This window comes from Monodon monoceros, unplaced genomic scaffold (genome assembly GCF_005190385.1).
Source record: "Monodon monoceros isolate NGI ecotype Baffin Bay Population unplaced genomic scaffold, NGI_Narwhal_1 Super_Scaffold_20, whole genome shotgun sequence".
In the NCBI taxonomy this organism is placed as follows: Eukaryota; Metazoa; Chordata; class Mammalia; order Artiodactyla; family Monodontidae; genus Monodon; species Monodon monoceros.
Window position 1 is genome coordinate 60,054,986 of NW_021703777.1, and position 14,721 is coordinate 60,069,706.

The following is a 14,721-nucleotide window of genomic DNA, read 5'->3' on the forward strand; positions in this document are numbered from 1 at the left end:
CTACAAGGCTCTGTCTTGCTAACAGGCTCTCCCAAAAGACTCTACTTGTAGGCTTGATGAAGTAAGGAGCCATGTTGGAAAAGACACATGGCAAGGAACTGTGGGTGGCCTCTATGAATTGTGAGCAACTTCTAGGAGCTGAGCACAGCCTCCAACAGACAGCTAGCAAGAAGCCAGGTCTTGTGGTATATAGTCACAAGAAAATGAATTCTGTCAACAGCCTTTGTGAGCTTAGAAATGGATTCTTCATCATCTCAGATAGGAGTGCAGTCTGGTCACATCTTTTTTAAAAAAATTTTTTTTTTTACATCTTTATTGGAGTATAATTGCTTTACAATGTTGTGTTAGTTTCTGCTTTATAACAAAGTGAATCAGTTATACATATACATATGTTCCCATATCTCTTCCCTCTTGCGTCTCCCTCCCTCCCACCCTCCCTATCCCACCCCTCTAGTGGTCACAAAGCACCAAGCTGATCTCCCTGTGCTATGCGGCTGCTTCCCACTAGCTATCTATTTTACGTTTGGTAGTGTATATATGTCCATGCCACCCTCTCGCTTTGTCACAGCTTACCCTTACCCTTCCGCATATCCTCAAGTCCATTCTCTAGTAGGTCTGTGTCTTTATTCCTGTCTTACCCCTAGGTTCTTCATGACATTTTTTTTCTTAAATTCCATATATATTTCTAAGAGCCTGAGCAGACATCTCAGCTACTCTGTCACTAGATTCCCAACTCCCAACCCACAGAAAATGTGAAATAATAAAATGTGTGCTGTTTTAAGCTGCTAAGCTTATTATATTTGTTATTCAGTAACAGAAAACTAATATAGTTGGTAAAGGATTCATTATTAACCTCACCTAGCTAGTGACAACTATCAAGCCAGGAGGTTAAATGATCTTTCGATAAGTCACAGCCTGATATTGGTCATCATTCTCTCTGAAATACTGATCGTAAATTTAATACTCCCACATTTGCACTGAATCAGCTGGCTGTACCCTAAAATTTGGAAATCTAAATCAAAAGATTATTTGCCATTAACAATTATCTACATGTTTCTTCTCACTCGAACTGTAAGAAATATCAAACAATACTGGGTCCAAAGATATATAAATGAGTAAAAATGTGTTTGTAAACTATGTCTAGTTCTTTCATTACAACTGTCTGATTCATCACCAAGAAGGCCTAGAATATCAGACGCTTTTTGTAGCTAAAACAATAAGAATTTGTGCAGGCATGCTATAAGCAGAGCATATTTATTAAGTGCCACTCAATATGTCTACTTTCTAATATCAAAAGGCACCAACTATTTTATTTCCATTTTCCCATTCTGTTCTTTTTTTCCCCATTCTCTTCTATTATTTCCTCAACATTGGAGTCTCTTAATTTCTGATTTAAACGTTCCAAAGTGCAGAATGCAATAATCAATTATCTAACACCAATGGTTACTCTCCTTGCCCAGTGGGCTCTAAGTACTAAAAGGAAATCTGTTAGGTCTTCTCCCCTTATATGAGGATTCTATGAGATTAAATTCTTAGCTCTAGTGTTAAATGTATTAGCAACCATCCAAAACTAGGTGAGCTAATTCTCTGCTTTTCCCAACAGAGAGACACCAGAGAGGACTTTGGATCACTCCATTTGAATGTTTCTATTTAAGTATAGGTGACATAGTGAGCACAAAAATACCCTTTTCTCTAAAAGACCTCCTACCTACCAAGACATGCAGTGCTTTCCTGGGCCACTTCCCCCTACTCTAGTGGGAACTCAAACTATTTTTATATCAGAGCAAGTGCTGGAAATTGTTCAGCTACTATTTTCTAGTGTTTTATTCCCCACCACCTTTGTGTAGTTTTATCTCATAGATGTCCAACTAAGTACACAGCCAGAGACTACAGCATCGTCACTTCTCTGCAAATCTGCAGGTCTCTTTCTGCCCTATATATTCTAGCCACCCTGCCTTCTTGTCACTCTGATTTCTATGTTCTCAATTCAGGGTGACTGCTAGGCTCTGTTTAGGATCTTGCCCCCTCTTCACCTCTCTCTGTAGCAGTCTGGAAACTGCTTTTGGATATGAAGGTGAAGCAATCATAGATTAACCTCATTTTTTACCCCTTTTGTGTAGATCATTGCCTATTGCCTAATGTTGAAAAACAGTTGTTTCATATATTAGTCCAGTTTTCTGGTTGTATCAAAGGAGTTTGATCTCAAATAGCAAAGGAGTTTGCTATTCTAATGGCAATTAATCTTTCCTTGGCCAATACCAGGAGTCCTCATATCTTTTTCACTCTATCCTTCACAAAATGAAGGATACCATGTGTGACTTGGCATTATCATAGACAGCACCTGTACCACACAATTGAACCCCAAAGAAATGATAAGCTGGAGAGAGAAGTTTTTGCTCTGGGGAAAGTAATTTGGAGGCTCAATGGACAAGAGCAGACATCCTGGGTTTATATCCTGGTGTGCTACCTATTAGCTATGTGACCTTTTGCAAATCATTAAGTGTTCTCTGCCACAATTTTCCCATATGTCAAACGTGGATAGCAATAATACCTCTCGTATGAGTGTTGTGAAGATTCAATTATTTGATACATGCAAAGTGCTTGAAGAGTGCCTAGCATATGTTAATTATTACATATTATTTATAATTATACTAATTATTATTACTATTATAGCTTGAGGAGATGAGAAAAACGGTGTTGAGAAAAATGGGTGATATGGGTGATATGACCATTTGGTTGGAGAGTAAAAGACAATACTCCTCAATAGATGTGAACTATGTATTACCAAGGATGGGTTATATTACCAAGGATGGGTTGTGGTCCTACACTAAGGCTAAAGTTCAAAAAAGTGTCCTGAAAGTATGTGCAGTTACAACTGAGAAGAAAAAAATTTCTTGATAGATATAGAATTAAACACAAAGTCAGAAAATTTTGTGAAATGTTCTTCTCTGATGGCCTTTAAAATTAGGCGGATCCAGGATCCTTTGAATACAAGGGTAAAGTTCTAAATTGTCCTGATAGCAGAGGGTGTTCATTCACCCATGTGTTTGTTTCTTCATTCACCCATGTGTTTGTTTCTTCATTCAATAAAGGGTGATTAACATCTATTATGGCTTTTGTTTGAGGTCTTATCTGATACAAAGATGAAGCATGGGCTTCCCAACCTTGACAAGCTCAGAATGAAGAGGTAAAGGACAATATATAAAAAACACATAATTTCAAGGCAAATAGCTGTCTAGAGTGTAATGAAAGAACAAAAATAATTGCCTAAGAGTACTTGTAGCCTTAATTTAAGGTTAAAAGATACAGTATTGACAGTTTATTTTAAAAACATCAACTCATATTATTTTCCTACAGAAATCTCAAATAATTATTTTTTTTAAATGGAAAGGATGTTTTGATTCAATGATAGTGAATGACTAACCATTATATGCCAATAAATGTATTTAATAATCAGTTAAAATTTAATCTTCAAATATTCAAAGATTAAAATTAAAGCAAAGATAAACAATGTTTCTCCTCAGTTTGGCCTCCCTTTGTAGATCTCTCTAAACTCTATGATTTCAAAAAATGAATGTTGACTAATTCTAGATACCCCCATGAAGATAATCTTCAGAAAATCCATCTTATTTCATTTGACCTCATGAGGGACTGAAGATAGGTGTGTCAAGTGTAATAGAGAATAAGAAATAAAAAAGATAGCTACCAAGTGGTGATAGATGTGCAATTCTGTGAATACTCTAAAAATCACTTAATTGTACACTTTAAAAGCATGAACTTGGGAGATTGGTTCAGGATGGCAGAATAGAAGGATATGCGCTCACTCCCGCTTGCGAGAGCACCAGAATCACAACTAACTGCTGAACAATCATTGAAAGGAAGACACTGGAACTCACCAAAAAGATACCCCACATCCAAAGACAAAGGAGAACCTGCAATGAGACGGTAGGAGGGGTGCAATCACAATAAAATCAAATCACATAATGGCTGGGTGAGTGACTCACAAACTGGAGAACACTTATACCAGAGAAGTCCATCCACTAGAGTGAAGGTTCTCAGCCCCATGTCAGGCTTCCCAACCTGGGGGTCTGGCAACAGGAGGAGGAATTCCTAGAGAATCAGACTTTGAAGGCTAGCGGGATTTGATTGCAGGACTCAGGGAAACAGAGACTCCACTCTTGGAGGGCACACACAAAGTAGTGTGCACATCAGGACCCAGGGGAAGGAGCAGTGACCCCATAGGAGACTGAACCAGACCTACCTGCTAGTGTTGGAGGGTCTCCTACAGAGGCAGGGGGTGGCTGTGGCTCACCATGGGGACAAGGACACTGGCAGCAGAAGTTCTGGGAAGTACTCCTTGGTGTGAGCCCTCCCAGAGTCCGCCATTAGCCCCGCCAAAGAGCCAGGTAGGCTCCAGTGCTGGGTTGCCTCAGGCCAAACAACCAACACGGAGGGAACCCAGCCCCACACACCAGCACACAAGCAGGTTAAAGTTTTACTGAGCTCTGCCCACCAGAGCAACACCAAGCTCTACCCACCACAAGTCCTTCCCATCACAAGCCTCTTAGATAGCCTTATCCACCAGAGGGCAGACAGCAAAAGCAAGAAGAAATACAATTCGGCAGCCTGTGGAAGGAAAACCACCTTCACAGAAAGATAGACAAAATGAAAAGGCAGAGGACTTTGTACCAGATGAAGGAACAAGATAAAACGCCAGAAAAACAATTAAATGAAGTGGAGATAAGCAACCTTCCAGAAAAAGAATTCAGAATAATGATAGTGAAGTTGATCCAGGACTTTGGAAGAAGAATGGAGGCAAAGATCAAGAAGATTCAAGAAATGTTTAACAAAGACCTAGAAGAATTAAAGAACAAACAAACAGAGATGAACAATACAATAACTGAAATGGAAAAAATACACTAGAAGGAAGCAATAGCAGAATAACTGAGGCAGAAGAACAGGTAAGTGACCTGGAAGACAAAATGGTGGAATTCACTGCCATGGAACGGAATAAAGAAAAAAGAATGAAAAGAAATGAAGACAGCCTAAGAGACCTCTGGGACAACATTAAACTCAACAACATTCATATTATAGGGGTCCCAGAAGGAGAAGAGAGAGAGAAAGGATCTGAGAAAATATTTGAAGAGATTATAGTCAAAAACTTCCCTAACATGGGAAAGGAAATAGCCACACAAGTCCAGGAAATGGAGAGTATCCCAGGCAGGATAAACCCAAGGAGAAACATGCCGAGACACACAGTAATCAAATTGACAAAAATTAAAGACAAAGAAAAATTATTGAAAGCAACTAGGGAAAAACAACAAAGAACAGACAAGGGAACTCCCATGAGGTTAACAGCTGATTTCTCAGCAGAAGCTCTACAAGCCAGAAGGGAGTGGTACGATATATTTAAAGTGATGAAAGGGAATAACCTACAACCAAGATTACTCTACCCGGCAAGGATCTCATTCTGATTGGATGGAGAAATCAAAAGCTTTACAGACAAGCAAAAGTTAAGAGAATACAGCACCACCAAACCAGCACTACAACAAAGGCTAAAGGAGCTTCTCTAAGTGGGAAACACAAGAGAAAAAAAGGACCTACAAAAACAAACCAATAACAATTAAGAAAATGATAACAGGAACATACATATCGATAATTACCATAAACATGAATGGATTACATGTTCCAACCAAAAGACACAGGCTCGCTGAATGTATACAAAAACAAGACCCATATATATGCTGTATACAAGAGACCCACTTCAGACCTAGGGACACATACAGACTGAAAATGAGGGGATGGAAAAAGATATTCCATGCAAAAGGAAATCAAAAGAAAGCTGGAGTAGCAATACTCATATCAGATAAAATAGACTTTCATATAAGGAATGTTACAAGAGACAAGGAAGGACACTATGTAATGATCAAGAGATCAATCCACGAAGAAGATATAACAGTTATAAATATATATGCACCCAACATAGAAGCACCTCAATACATAAGGCAAATGCTAACAGCTATAAAACAGGAAATCGACAGTAACACAATAATAGTGGGGGACTTTAACACCTCACTTACACCAATGGACAGATCATCCAGACAGAAAATTAATAAGAAAACACAAACTTTAAATGACACAATGGACCAGAGAGATTTAATTGATATTACAGGACATTCCATCCAAAAACAGCAGATTACACTTTCTTCTACAGTGCTCAGGGAACATTCTCCAGGATAGATCACATCTTGAGTCAGAAATCAAGCCTTGGTAAATTTAAGAAAATTGAAATCATATCAAGCATCTTTTCCTACCACAATGTTATGAAATTAGAAATTAATTATAGGGAAAAAATGTAAGAAACAGAAACAAATGGAGGCTAAAGAATACGTTACTAAATAAGCAACAGATCACTGAAGAAATCAAAGAGGAAATCAAAAAATACCTAGAGACAAATTACAACAAAAACACAACGATCCAAAACATATGGGATGCAGCAAAAGCAGTTCTAAGAGAGAAATTTATAGCAATACAAGCCTACTTCACAAAACAAGAAAAACCTCAAATAAACAATCTAACCTTCCACCTAAAGGAACTAGAGAAAGAAGAACAAACAAAACCTAAAGTTAATAGAAGGAAAGAAATCGTAAAGATCAGAGCAGAAATAAATGAAGTAGAAACAAAGAAAGCAACAGCAAAGGTCAATAAAACTAAAAGCTGGTTCTTTGAGGAGATAAACAAAATTGATAAACCTTTAGCCAGACTCATCAAGAAAAAGTGGGAGAGGATGCAAGTAATAAAATTAGAAATTATAAAAGAGAAGTTACAATGGACACCGCAGAAATACAAAGCATCATAAGAGACTACAACAAGCAACTCTACACCAATACAATGGACAACCTGGAAAAAATGGACAAGTTCTTAGAAAGGTATAACCTTCCAAGACTGAACCAGGAAGAAATAGAAAATATGAACAGACCAATCATAAGTAATGAAATTGAAACTGTGATTAAAAATCTTCCAACAAACAAAAGTCCAGGACCAGATGGCTTCACAGGTGAATTCTATCAAACATTTAGAGAAGAGCTAACACCCACTTTTCTCAAATTCTTCCAAAAAATTGCAGAGGAAGGAACACTCCCAAACTCATTCTATGAGGCCACCGTCACCCTGATACCAAAATCAGACAGAGAGACTACAAAAAAAGAAAATTACAGACCAATATCACTGATGAATATATATGCAAAAATCCTCAACAAAATAAAAGCAAACAGAATCCAACAACACATTAAAAGGATTATATATCATGATCAAGTCGGATTTATCCCAGGGGTGCAAGGATTCTTCAATATATGCACATCAATCAATGTGATACACGATATTAACAAATTGAAGAATAAAATCCATATGATCATCTCAATACATGCAGAAAAAGCTTTTGACAAAATTCAACACCCATGTATGATAAAAACTCTCCAGAAAGTAGGCATAGAGGGAAACTACCTCAACATAATAAAGGCCATATATGACAAACCTACAGCAAACATCATTCTCAATGGTGAAAAACTGAAAGCATTTCCTCTAAGATCATGAATAAGACAAAGTTGCCCACTCTCACCACTATTATTCAACATAGTTTTGGAAGTTTTAGCCACAGCGATCAGAGAAGAAAAAGAAATAAAAAGAATCCAGATCGGAAAAGAAGTATAACTCTCTCTGTTTACAGATGACATGATACTATACATAGAGAATCCTAAAGCTGCCACCAGAAAACTAACAGAGATAATCAGTGAATTTGGTAAAGTTGCAGGATACAAAATTGATGCACAGAAATCTCTTGCATTCCTATATACTAATGATGAAAAGTCTGAAAGAGAAATTAAGGAAACACTCCCATTTACCATTGCAGCAAAAAGAATAAAATACCTAGGAATACACCTACCTAGGGAGACAAAAGATCTGTATGCAGAAAACTATAAGACACTGATGAAAGAAATTAAAGATGATACCAATAGATGGAGAGATATACCATGTTCTTGGACTGGAAGAATCAATATTGTGAAAATGACTATACTATCCAAAGCAATCTACAGATTCAATGCAATCCCTATCAAATTACCAGTGGCATTTTTTACAGAACTAGAACAAAAAATCTTAAAATTTGTATGGAGATTAAAAAAGACCCCGAATAGCCAAAGCAGTCTTGAGGGAAAAAAACGGAGCTGGAGGAATCAGACTCCCTGACTTCAGGCTATACTACAAAGCTACAGTAATCAAGACAATATGGTACTGGCAGAAAAACAGAAATATAGATCAATGAAACAAGATAGAAAGCCCAGAGATAAACCCACGCACCTATGGTCAACTAATCTATGACAAAAGAGACAAGGATATACAATGGAGAAAAGACAGTCTCTTCAATAAGTGGTGCTGGGAAAACTGGACAGGTCCATGTAAAATAATGAAATTAGAACACTCCTTAACCCCATGCACAAAAACTCAAAATGGATTCGAGACCTAAATGTAAGACCGGACACTAAAAAACTCTTAGAGGAAAACATAGGAAGAACACTCTTTGACATAAATCACAGCAAAATGTTTTTTGATCCACCTCCTAGAGTAATGGAAATAAAAACCAAAATAAGCAAATTTGACCTAATAAAACTTAAAGCCTTTTTCAAAGCAAAGGAAACTACAAACAAGATGAAAAGACAACCCTCAGAATGGGAGAAAATATTTGCAAATGAATCAACTGCCAAAGGATTAATCTCCAAAATATATAAAGAGCTCATGCAGCTCAATAACAAAAAAACAACCAAATCCAAAAATGGGCAGAAGACCTAAATAGATATTTCTCCAAAGAAGACATACAGATGGCCAAGAAGCACATGAAAAGCTGCTCAACATCACTAATTATTAGAGAAATGCAAATCAAAACTACAATAAGGTATTACCTCACACCAGTCAGAATGGGAATCATCAGAGCTGGAGAGGGTGTGGAGAAAAGGGAACCCTCTTGCACTGTAGGTGGGAATGTAAATTGATACAGTCACTATGGAGAACAGTATGGAGGTTCCTTAAAAAACTAAAAATAGAATTACCATATGACCCAGCAATTCTACTACTGGGCATATACCCAGAGAAAACCATAATTCAAAAAGACACATGCACCCCAATGTTCACTGCAGCAGTATTTACAATAGTCAGGTCATGGAAGCAACCTAAATGCCCATCAACAGATGAATGGATAAAGATGTGGTACACATATACAATGGAATATTATCCAGCCATAAAAGGAATGAAATTGGGTCATTTGTAGGGATGTGGATAGATCTAGAGGCTGTCATACAGAGTGAAGTCAGAAAGAGAAAAACAAATATCATATATTAACGCATAGACGTGGAACCTAGAAAAAACGGTACAGATGAACTGATTTGCAGGGCAGAAACTGAGACACAGAAGTAGAGAACAAACATATGGACACCAAGGGGAGAAAGTGGAGGTGGTGGTGGTGGTGGTGGTGATGTGATGAATTGGGAGATTGGGATTGACATGTATACACTGATATGTATAAAATAGATAACTAATAAGAACTTGCTGTATAAAAAATAAAATTCACAAAAAAGATAGCTACAATTTTAAAATATTATATGTGCCAGGAATTGTTTTAGGTACTTGAGATCATTGCCTGCATTTAACTTTCAGTCTTCATCTGAAGTAGCTACTATTACTTTCCATTCTTAGGTATAAGGAAACTGAGTCTCAAGGATGGTAATTAAATATACGTTATGTGGTTCATAAGTGGGTGGAGCTGGGATTTGAAACCAGAGCCATGTGTCTCTAAATCCCTAGCCCTTAACCATAATATGTGTTGACTTCAGACCTTAATGGCAAATTTGGTCCAAATTGCTGCAGTTAGTAATAAGAAATGTGGCCCTTAAAGGGACTCCTTCCTGTCCCCAAGGTATTAAGGTATAGGTATAATGGAGTGGTTTAAAACAACAATTATTTAGGAGTTTCATTTACATATCCCATAAAAATTAGTTTCTTTCACTTTATTTCCCCCCATCATTTTCCTCCACCAAGAAGATTTAGCATTCTTGTAGAGGAAGAAAAAAAATCAAGTTACTTCAATAGACAAGATTGATGGGAACTTGGAAAAAAATAATGATTGAAATTCTCAGCTGCTCTCCAGGGTGATTAAATCCTAATTGAGGAAAGAGCCTTGTGTGAAACCTGCAGGCTACAGTAAGATGGTTCTGTGGCCTCCGAAGAAGATACAGTTGCATGTACTGCATTCAGCAATTGCTTTAGGCAGTTCCATATTGAGTGGTTACAGTTCTATAATAGGAAGGACTGACATTATAATGATTTCTACTCTCCCTAATTATTCTGTGATGTTTGTTGATGTGCATAAGTGATGATATTGAAGCACCATTTAAGAGGGCACAGAGGACCTCTCATTTAAGTGGATGGAACTCAATTTTAGGTGGGGTGCCATTCTACTCCCCTCTTACAATGTATTGTATATCCACCCTTTGAGCTTAAAACCCTCAGGTTGTTATCATTACTTATCAATAGAAAATGACTATTCAGGTGAAGGAATGACAAAGTTCTATTAATATTTAAGGAATAATTTATCATTTGGATTCCCTCCAGAGACAAAATCTTGGAAAAAAATGTTCACAGGTTTTCAGAGAAAGTACTTTCTCATTTTGCAGGTTAAGAAAATGAGGTTTGAGGATATTAAATGCCTTGTCAAAGACAACATAGGATATACAGAGCAAAACTGTGTGTTTTGTTATTGCATTGTGCTTTATTGATTTTTAAGAGAGTATTCTTCATTCTCGAGTCAAATTCACTTAGGAACTTTTCCATGTAGTAAGTAACTAAAATATGCTATATCCATAACTCATCTAATGGATCTTTTTGGATACCAACCATATGACAGTGGTACAAAAACCAAATGCCATTCCTGGGAGCTTATAATTGAGTGGTGAAGAAAAACACTGAACAGATAATTGTAACAAAGATTTGGGAAACTGATTTCATTCTTATATGCAATATGGACAGAAATTGAGAAAGAAGCGTATCATTATCTTTTATCAGATGCTTTTTGAGTTTGGAGAAGCGGAAAGAAAAGGAGAAAAATCATTGGTGGACAATCTGAGGAAACACTGCAAATCAAAATTTCATTAAATGATCAACTCGTGTCCTAAAGAGTCTGACTCCATTTTTGATGTTTGGCTTCTGACAGCTTTCAGGACCCACCCCTCCTTTATCCCTTCTTGCCCTGTGTAGGGAAGTCTGGTGTTCCTTCCTGTGGCACCCAGAGGTAAGATCAAACCATGCAAACCCTCATCCACACGTGAAAATGTTCCCTTCATCCCCATCCCTTAACCACAATACAAACCAAAGCCATCACCTCCACATAGCTCAAGGCACTCCAGACAAGCACTCCTGCCCTGCCCATGGTATTTATTTGGGACACTCTAGAGAAAGAAACATACAAATATGAGCAGGCTAGAGAGGACCTCCTGAAATATACCTAGTAACCACACACAGACACACACACACTTGCAAGGACCTTGATATCAGGGAAGGAAACAAAAATTGAAAGAGATCTGCTATTTGATCCATTGGAAATCCAAAGTTTATTCTGTTAAATGGAGGAAAATTCTTTTGAAACCACATTTCCAGGTCATTAGGGTTTCAAGTCTGTGTTCTACTGAACCTTATTCTATTAACACATTGGGAATGCAGTCTTAGAGATGATGGGCCTTACAGTTCTCACTCTGTAGCAAAGTGTCATTGAGACCATGTGCTATACTTTTATCAACTACTTGTTTACACGTAAAATTCTTTGATTACATACAGAGTGTGCATATATGAGTTTTTTTTCCATTTTGTCCGTTTAAATAGGACTTACATTAAAAATCAGCAAGGTGGGAGGGTTTTCCAGAGTGGACGGTAGGCGACGTTTTGTAAACTCGGGTATGTTTACCGGTGGTGAGCTTCGCAGCCTTGGGCCGGCGTGAGGTCAGGGAGCCGGAAGGGCGCCGTGCTGGCTGCTCTGAGGGGGGTCTGAGGCTCGGTGTGGGTGCCATCCGCCCTGACTCTGTCTCGGGGCTGGGACAGGGGCCACCGGGCCTGGGCCCCTGCTTCGCCCACAGACTGTGCTGGGAGGGCTGCACTGATGGGTCCGATTCAGGTTCCACATTCAGCAGAACCACTTACGAACCCTGCACCGGGCTCTGTGACCTTTGAGGATGTGGCTGTGTTACTTTTTCCCAGGAGGAATGGAGGCTTCTTGATGAGGCCCAGAGACTCCTGTACCGTGATGTGATCCTGGAGACTTTTGCCACTTGTTGTGTCATTGGTTAGACAGTGACCACATCTCTATTACTGCTTCCTTGTCGGCTGTGCTGTGGTTGCCAAGGCTGAGACTTTCATCTTTTAGGTCCCATGTTGTTTTCCAACTGGAGCTGGGAGGTGCACCCTGGGTATGTGACAGAGTGGCCATGACTCCAGGCACAGCTAGAGAGACCCAAAGTGGGACCTGCCTTGGTGATTGGCATCAGGAGGAAGAAGTGGCATCATGGCTGGGTTCAGATCATATCAGGAACACGTCCTGTGCCCCACAATGTTTTAGGGCCAAGGACAGTGACTGTGTGCCTCATTTCTATCTTTCCTACCCATTCTTGATACTTTGCTCCTTCTGTCATTTCAACTCTGAATTCGAACCCAGGATTATCCCTCACCTGTCTGTCTTCCACTCTTTAGTGGTCTTCTCCATCCTCACTCTCATGTGCTCTCCAATATTGGCCTACATTAACGTGTCATGAATTCCCCACCTATCCTTAAAATAGTCCTTGAACACAGCTACTCAGTGACAGTCAGATTTTCCTGTGCCTGGACACACCTTTCCACACAGCACACGTGTCACCAGCAGCCAAGGCCCTGGTGAAAACCATTCCCAGAGGAGTGAGTTGTGGGCCCCAGCTCCTCTGTGTGTTCCACCCCCTCCTGTGTCTTTCACCTGGGTGTTGGCATAGAGCAGAGGATGAGGAGACACTTTCTGAGCAGAAAGTTTCTGTAGAAGTGCCACCAATAAATACTTCAAAGACAGACTTGTCCACCCTGAAGTCCTATCCCTGGCAGAGGTTCTGCCTGTACTTAGAAGGTGGTTTGCATCTAGCTGAGGACCTTGGCACAAACCCTGGTCAGAAACTGTGTGTGGCAGGTGTGAAATTTCACCAGCACAGTGGAGAGAAACTCTTTAGAAGAGACGTGGGTAAGACCTTTATGAAGAGCCACACAGTCCGTGCATGCAAGAAGTCTTTCACATGCCAGGAGTTTGGGAAGGATTTCCCTGGTACCTCTGGCGTTCTCCAGCACCAGGTCACTCCACAAAAGGACACCGAGTGTATGGAATCCTCTCACAATGGACAAAGGCAGTATAAGTGCCACGAATGTGGGAAAGCCTTCTGCCAGAAGTCCAGGCTTGGACTCAGCACCAGGGTACAAACTGGAGAGAGGCCTTATGAATGCTGCAAATGTGGGAAAACCTTCACCTGTAAACCCATACTATTTAAGCACCAGAGAATCCACAATGGAGAAAGGCCTTATGGGTGCAGTGAATGTGGTAAAGTCTTTAGATGCAACTCCAGCCTCATTACTCATAGAAGAATTCACACAGGGGAAAGGCCTTATGAGTGTAGAGAATGTGGGAATTTCTTTAGCCAAAGCTCTCAACTTACTGTGCACCAGAGAATTCACAACGGAGTCAAGCCTTATGAGTGCAGTGAATGTGGGAAAACCTTCACCACTAAAAGCAAACTTGTTCAGCACCAGAGAGTCCACACGGGATAAAGGACTTATGAATGTGAAGAATGCAGGAGAGCCTTCAGCTGTAAACACATGCTTGTTCAGCACCAGAGAATCCACACTGGAGAGAGGCCCTATGAGTGCAGTGAATGTGGGAATGTCTTTAGATACATCTCCAGTCTCATTAAACATAGAAGAAGTCACACCAGGGAAAGGCCTTATGAGTGTAGTGAATGTGGAAAGTTATTTAGGCGAAGCTCCCACCTTAAAGTCCATCAGAGAATTCACACTGTAGCAAAGACTTATGAGTGCAGTGAATGTGGGAACCATTTTAGCCAAAACTCTAGTCTCATTTCACACCAGTGAGTTCACACTGGGGCAAAGGCTTATAAGTGTAGTGAATGTGGGAAACGTTTTAGCCAAAGCTCTACTCTTATTAAGCACCAGAGTTCACAATGGAGAAAAACCACGAGTGCACTAAACGTGAAGAATTCTTTAGCCAAAGCACCCAGCTTACTCAACGCCACAAAGTTCACATCACAGAAAGGCCTCAGCAGTGCAGTCAATGTGGAAACGTTTTCTGTCAAAGGTCTGCTCTGACTGAGCACCAGAAACTTAACAGCCCAGACAGACACTATGAGCGCAGTGAATGTAAGAAAGCTTTCAGCTGAAGGTCTAACCTCATTCATCACCAGAAAGTTCATACTGGAGAAAGGCCTTCAAATGAGACGAGGAGAGCAGTGAATGAGCTGTCTCCTTAGTTAATACATCATACTGAATACGCTCTGTGAGGGAGTCATCAGCTGGAAGTTGAATGCCATACATCTGAACAGCCTTAGTGTGCAGATTGCCTATGAGTACCAGGTTCGTAGGAAGCTTTTAAGGAGCTATGCT

General features: G+C 39.5%; 1 protein-coding gene across 1 annotated transcript; it reads left to right on the top strand.

Annotated features, from left to right (window-relative positions):
- The first annotated feature begins 12,196 nt into the window (after positions 1-12,196).
- LOC114902403 (zinc finger protein OZF-like) lies at positions 12,197-14,427 on the top strand. Its single transcript, XM_029234703.1, is given in 2 exon segments — positions 12,197-12,332; positions 12,935-14,427. Coding segments are annotated over 2 exon segments (1,629 nt in total).
- The last annotated feature ends 294 nt before the right edge of the window (positions 14,428-14,721 follow it).